Here is a 6817-nt window from a genome sequence, read left to right as displayed (position 1 = left end):
TGAAGTGAGCCTCTTCTTTATCACCTGTCATTTATGTAGGTGATGTTTAGTACTGGGAATGGATTTATTTTACTCTCGTGAGGAGGTATGGTGTATGAAGTGAGCCTCTTCTTTATCACCTGTCATTTATGTAGGTGTTGTTTAGTACTGGGAATGTACTTATTTTCATCGGTGTATGTGGTCAGCGTTTTGGGGATGGGCAGGGACTCGGTTCGATTCTACTCGAAAATTCACGTATCATATACATTGATTCCAAAATTCGACGAAGATGATAATTTCGAGAGGCGCTGTCACTTTCTAACTCGTATTCCAATGCCCCACAGACTCGCCTGCAAATTGGCGTCTTGGAGAACTCCAAAGAAGTCGCCAACACATATGTTCGATCCGATTACTTGCGATTGCAACTTTACACCCGGCTTTCTATGCGGAGTGCTAGTGGGTGCTAATGTGCCAGGAACGGCCCCATCTCAGCAGTCGCAAGCGGATAAAGCCCCTGCCGTGTTTTCTGGAGATACCGATAGCATAGCAGATGAATTAGAAACGAAGCTCAAGCTGAAAGATGAACGTGAGAGCTTGACGGGAGATATCTCCGGAGGTACATTGAGTTTCTCAGATGGTTCGTACGACAAAGTCTCGATTGAAAGCGCGGCCAAGTTGCTTGCCATCAACCGGTTCGATGCAACACAGAGCTACGACGCTGAGACTATAATAGTCGCGCAGGTACGGAATGTGCTGGCCATCAAAGAACCGCCACCGACGAAGAAGCTGAAGTGCACTGAGAACACATACGACGAGGTGTGTCTTAATCGGGGGTTGTCACATGTGTTTATCTTGTTTATCTTGGATATGTGTATACTTTGATCCGTCATACTCACTCTGCACACGTGAGGGGTTTGCCGTTGAACTAGCATTCTACTGATACCGTGCGTTGTATCTGATAGAAAATTTTACTTACTTTTTGACGTAGATGACCCAGCCAGTAACCTACGATCTCATGCATGTGCGCAAGGGCATATATATATATATATATATATATGTGTGTGTATGTGTGTATGTACGTTGGTATAAAATAATATGACATGTGTGAGCCTCTAGGTGTGACAGTATCGCAACCTTTTCAATGACTTTAATCTTAGAGTTCTACGGTGGATTGTAGAACCGAACAGCTCTGAAACTCCACACAATCTTATCTGTTGGTTTAGTATGTCCTTTGTGAGTTAAAATTATGCGAATCTACATCAGTACCCGTGGTACAGCCATTAGCACGGGTCTGCAAACATAGCCCTTTGTGCACATTTCGACCGTATTGCAATACTAATTAAAAGACTGACTCGTACTAACTACAAGATTAATCCAAAGATTGGCTCATGCTACAACACTAATCCAAAGATTGACTCGTTAACACTCGTGTGTAGAACATAAATGTACTGCGGCTATCCCCGGCAATGTTCCCTTTAGTGGACACGTGCTACAGTGCCGCGGGGGTACTGTTGGTGCGAAGTAGCCCACAACCAAACAGGTGCAAACCAGGGCTGGATCGGCTCGAGGTATTGACTTTGTTAGAGTTTAGGAAGAAAAAATCTAATATCAAGCAACATCTACCTGGTATGTGGCCATCTGAATTGATTTCCTTCCTTTTCAACTCAGTTGACTATGTGTTGCGTTACGCAACCCAGACTGCTGCATTGGTCGCAGGGTTGTTGTGTATGTACCAGACTCAGCGAGTACGTATACTATACCACATGCTTATAGGTGGCAAACGAGAAGTGTACGAGCATATGGCCGTCCACACAGCCGCTCGCGAGATGTTTGAAGAGACCGGCGGACACAGTGTTTACGTCAACAGAGTCGATGATGAAATGCCTCACGCTCAATTAGTGCGATTTATACACAACATGCTGGTGCAGGTATAGTCTATGCGCTCACCTCAACGTTTCGGTTTTGTTGTGTATCTTCGACAAAGTTTTCTCCCCGGACACCTACACGTGCAATATAGCAGTACTGTATATGTTGAGCAGTACTCATACACGTTAATAGTACAGTTGTAATGCATGTCACCTACAACCTACACGTGCAATATAGCAGTGCTGTATATGTTGAGCACTACTCGTACATTTCGTTTAATAGTACAATTGTAGTGCATGTCACTTACAACCTACACGTGCAATACAGCAGTGCTGTATATGTTGAGCACTACTCATACACTTCGTTTAATAGTACAGTTGTAGTACATGTTACTTACAACCTTGCGCATCGCTTGTACTCGGGAAGGGCCGGGTTTTATTAGCGCATTCGGGTCCTAATTGCCATGCTTTTACCAGCGCGCATGTGTCACACCCATACATACCTCCACGGACAACTAAAACGGACAACTCTCAACGTCGCGACTGAGTTGGGTGTTGGATTGGAGGATATTAGGGTTTTGCTTGATATATTCTGGTGCTTGGTCGTCAACCAAGGCCAATGGCGCTCAAGCGTGTCACTTATACTTAATCGTCAGGGCAATGCAAAGCTCTGATGAGTACAAGGGCGTGATGATTGTTTAAAGGCTTGTAGTCTAACAGTCATCTCGTGCGTATGATGCAATCACACAACAGAGCATATGGATCAACTCGGCTCGCTATGTTGTCTACGTGTGTAATCTGGACAGCGCTGTAGACGAGGATCTGAACCTTTTCAACAACATTGAAACCGCTTTCGGAAACATACCTGAAGAAGAAAGGTATGTAGTGAAGAGGCTGCGTGATCACAGTTACACCAGTCGATTATCACTTGGCCTATGTACGTGCTTATGAGGATAATTCTCAGTGAGTGCATGTCTTCATTGGACTTATCGCCCCACCCGGGCGAGAGACTACCTCTTACCGACCGATTGTCGTTGATCTTCGTGTATTTTTACTTTATCTTCTTCTATAGTGTGGCATAAATAATTCGCCTCACAAACCTGTGCGTTAGTGTCAAACGCCCTACATACTTCCTAACACACGTGTCTCTTGTCTTTGTTTGCTGATGTCACCGCCTCAATCTTTGATCCAACTCCTCTCACAAAGTTGAAGCAGGCCATCCAATTAACATTCACAAGCCCCTCTAATCCGACTAGGCATCCGGAATCGAAGACTCAGAGCGTATCGTGGCTACCATACAGGTCAGTCAGCCACAGCAAGGCGAGCACAGGCTTTTTCCAGTTGGTCCTGGGCTATCACGACGTCCGATACGTTCTCGAGACTATCGCTAAACCCTAAAACCCAAAACCTTAAACCCTGGAGTCGAAATATTGCTGGCATCATCACGTCTTATTTCTTCCAAGTCAAAAATTGATTATGTAAGGACAACCCTACGGCATCACCGCGACCGACAGATGTCGTATCTCCTTCCCCCCACCCCCCCCCCCACACCTCTCCACCTTGTGCTGTACTGTCCATACCGCATGAACTGAGTCGCACCAGTTACAGCCCGTGTCCCCATTGTTTTTATAGGCCACATTAAAGGCCGCAGTGTTGTTCTCATTGTGCGATAGAACACTGTAGTCCGAAGCGATCCTAACTGCCTTGGCCGCTAATAATATATGACTCGGAGGAAACCAGCGGTAGACCCTGGCATGACACCGACTCCCTCTAAGCAAATCAAGGAACCTCGGTTGTATGAATAAGGTCTGTGGTAGGACGAAACTATTCACACCGACCTGGAGATGCAGAGAGCCGTGTACCGCAGTCAGAAAGACTTTACTTTTGTCGATATGAGGCACCTTAATAAGAAGTTTTCTTCTTAGTCGGTGGAACAGTGGAGAGGCGGGGATTATACTGCTCTATTGCCGCGGGCGGGCGGATATACGAGGCCTGAAAATCAGGTGACGTATTATTTTATTCGTTTTGCGGTTTATTGGAATTAACAGATGAACATATATACGACGATTTAAATCAAGTATGGCAGTATTATGCTTTGAACGCGACAGCGGTTATTTGATCGATCAGATGAACACATATTGAGGCCTGATACGCAAGTGTGGGAGTGTTATCCCGTCCATGCAGCGTCTTCTTCAAACGAGCTGTGAAAGTATGTGTGAGGTCTGCCTCGCTAGTATCAGAGTGGTATCATAACTGGGCAGCGACATACTTGAACGATACAGCGGCCGTGGTATGGAGTCTTTTTCACTCGCAATTTCGGGTCTGCTGTGCAGTCTATCGGCTCCGATTTAGAGCCCAATTTAGGGCATAGCCGCGAAACAGGCTCTCTGTAGTCGATTCTGACTCACAGTGCAGAGAAAGTCGCCAATGAACCCGAGTTGAGCGACAAGGCCACGCATCACATCAATACTATTTCCTCCAGGTCGGAGAATATGAAAAATGGGTCACGGCTAAATGCGGGTCCACGTGTCAGGTAGTGAAACGCGTACGTTGTCACAGACTCTGCTACTCACTGACAGAGTAGTCCTTCTGATGGAATGCTCCAGCGAAAGGCCCGAGCAAGTGCACACAAAGAGCAGACAATTTACAAGTGGATTAGGCGCCAAAATGAACTCGGATAGATTGTGCTGCCCGTCAAGGGTGCCCAAGCAATATGGCAATACTATTACTTAGCGATACATTTCTGACTTTTCTTTATCAGTGATGTTCAAAGAGGGTTCAGCTGTATTGCGAAGCCGCTAGCATGCTTAAACTATCAGTGCTTTCGCAAAACTCCAAGGAATACGTGGGCTACTTATGCTTTAGCGTAAAGGATAGCAGGCTCAGGGATAAGAAAGGTGGTCGTAGCAGGCGGTCATAATGTAGGCCTTTTCGAAGCAGTTATAATGCAGGCAGTCTTAAGCATTGTCAAATGAGTAATAAAAAAAGCACTTGGGGCTTGGGGCTTGGGGCCCGGCCCGGCCCGCCCACCCCAGGGGGAGAACCCAGAGCAAGTCGCAGTCTCAGACTCTCTGTTTGCTCAAATGCTCAGTGGGGGCCCCACTCTGGTGGGGACTGAGGGTGGAGCGGGGGGTCTGTTTTCTTTTTCGAACAAAAAATCATCACATTCACACTTCACACTTACTGGCGGCAGGCGGCCAGCCCGTCCAGGGCCAGGAGTCCTGTTAAAAGTCCAGGAGACAGGCGTCCAAGACTTTTTGTTTTTTGTTTACACCTGCTTTTGTTTTAAATTTTTAAAATAAAAAATAAAAATGAGAGTATGTTTTTGTGGTGGAGACTAGAGTTAGAGTAGTAGTAGAGAGACAAGTGACAACGCAGAAAGGTATTTATTTTAAATTCAGTGACCTCCTTTCTACCGCGGGCGAGACAGACAGACAGTCACTCAGTCATAAAGAGGGAGAGAAGAGCTAAATACAGTACATATTCAGATTTTTCATCAGATTTTTTATTTTAAATACACACAGAGAGGGAGTCAGGGAGAGCGAGAGGGAGCTATTTTTATATATAAATCATATTCACATGCACACACTTACTGACACACACAGTCAAACACATACTGACACTCACAGTCACACACATACTGGCACACAGCCACACCCATACTGACACACACAGTCACACACACAAGCGCGGAGAATATGTAGAGACTGTTATTTATAGTGTGAGGGAGAAAGAGGAGACGGTCATGAATATTCCAAACTACATACATATCATATATTTTTTAGTCGTCCGGATGACTGCGAGGCTGAGTGTGAGCTAGTGAACTTGTGCAGTGTGCACTGTGAACACTGAACTGACTGAACTCGGAACTCTGTGGCCCTTCTTGTTGGCCGACTGTCCCTTGCTCAGCCTGAGGCCCTCTCACTCTCCTCTCTCTCTACATACTCCTTCTCTCTCTAGAGAGAGAGAGAGTAGTAGTTACTGCCCTCAGTCTCAGTCTCAGTGCCCCCTCCTGTGTAGGCTGTGGGCTGTGAATTGTGATCACTGGACATTGGACAATGAACAATTGAATACATATTCACAATTTCACACTACTCGATGTTATAGGTCAGGAATGTAGCGCCAAATTTTGGAGTGCTTTACGGAAAAAAATTCACATGTGGTCACATGTAGGAAGGACAAATCTAAAAATATCCGATTAGTTATAAAAATAGGACTGTACACGGACAATTTAAAATATATATAAATATAATCAAATTGAGTATCATTGCAATCGACTCTCTCTTCTTCTTGACACTAATCGTTTGTTTTTATATAGAGGGGGAAGCATCGTACAGAGTCAGATCGAAGTACGCATCGCTTCTTACGAACAGTGTATAAACATAAATATAGCGGACATAGAATCTGAATAGGTAAAATAAGAAAGTAGCGAGTGCTTTAACCACACTCTACCGCGTTCACCATGGCGCAAGAGCAAACTGCCGATTCCTGGGAAGATAATCTGATCGATGAGACCCAGAATATGAATATGCAGGTAAAGGTGTATGTCCCCTTAGTGCTTCACAGCTGATCATGTGTATCTAGATATCAACATATATATATATATATATATATATGTGTGTGTGTGTGTTTGTGTGTATATGTATATGTATGTATTTATGTATGTATGTATGTATGTATGTATGTATGTATGTATGGATGTATGGATGTATGTATGTATGTACGTATGTATGTATTGTATGGACGTATGTATTCATGCATGTATGTATGCATGCATACGTTCGAGCCTGCTTGCGTGCGTGTAGTTTATATGTATGTATGTATGTATGTATGTATGTATGTAAATATATATATATATATCTCTATATATATATGTATATATATATATATATATATATATATGATAGTAACTATATATATATACTATATATATATATATATATATATATTAGTAGGTACGTATAATTAATACT

The 6817-nt window shown here is 44.0% G+C and overlaps 2 protein-coding genes across 2 annotated transcripts in view; both read left to right on the top strand.

Moving 5' to 3' along the window:
• Positions 1-332: 332 nt before the first annotated feature.
• On the top strand, positions 333-2926 carry SARC_02516 (hypothetical protein; the record flags this gene model as incomplete). The annotated part of the gene is made up of 5 exons (XM_014303720.1): positions 333-795; positions 1416-1605; positions 1753-1907; positions 2598-2722; positions 2917-2926. The coding sequence occupies exons 1-5, from the start codon at positions 376-378 to the stop codon at positions 2924-2926; spliced, it is 900 nt and encodes a 299-aa protein (XP_014159195.1). The 5' UTR covers positions 333-375.
• Positions 2927-6099: 3173 nt separating this feature from the next.
• The window catches only part of SARC_02515 (hypothetical protein), an 8410-nt gene continuing 7692 nt past the window's right edge, over positions 6100-6817 (top strand). Inside the window, exon 1 of the mRNA XM_014303719.1 lies at positions 6100-6378. Coding sequence (XP_014159194.1) covers positions 6307-6378 — 72 coding nt within the window. The 5' untranslated portion in view covers positions 6100-6306. The remainder of the gene's footprint in view (positions 6379-6817) is intronic.

This window comes from Sphaeroforma arctica (genome assembly GCF_001186125.1).
Source record: "Sphaeroforma arctica JP610 unplaced genomic scaffold supercont1.114, whole genome shotgun sequence".
Lineage (NCBI taxonomy): Eukaryota > Ichthyosporea > Ichthyophonida > Sphaeroforma > Sphaeroforma arctica.
This window is presented reverse-complemented; position numbering and strand designations above follow the sequence as displayed.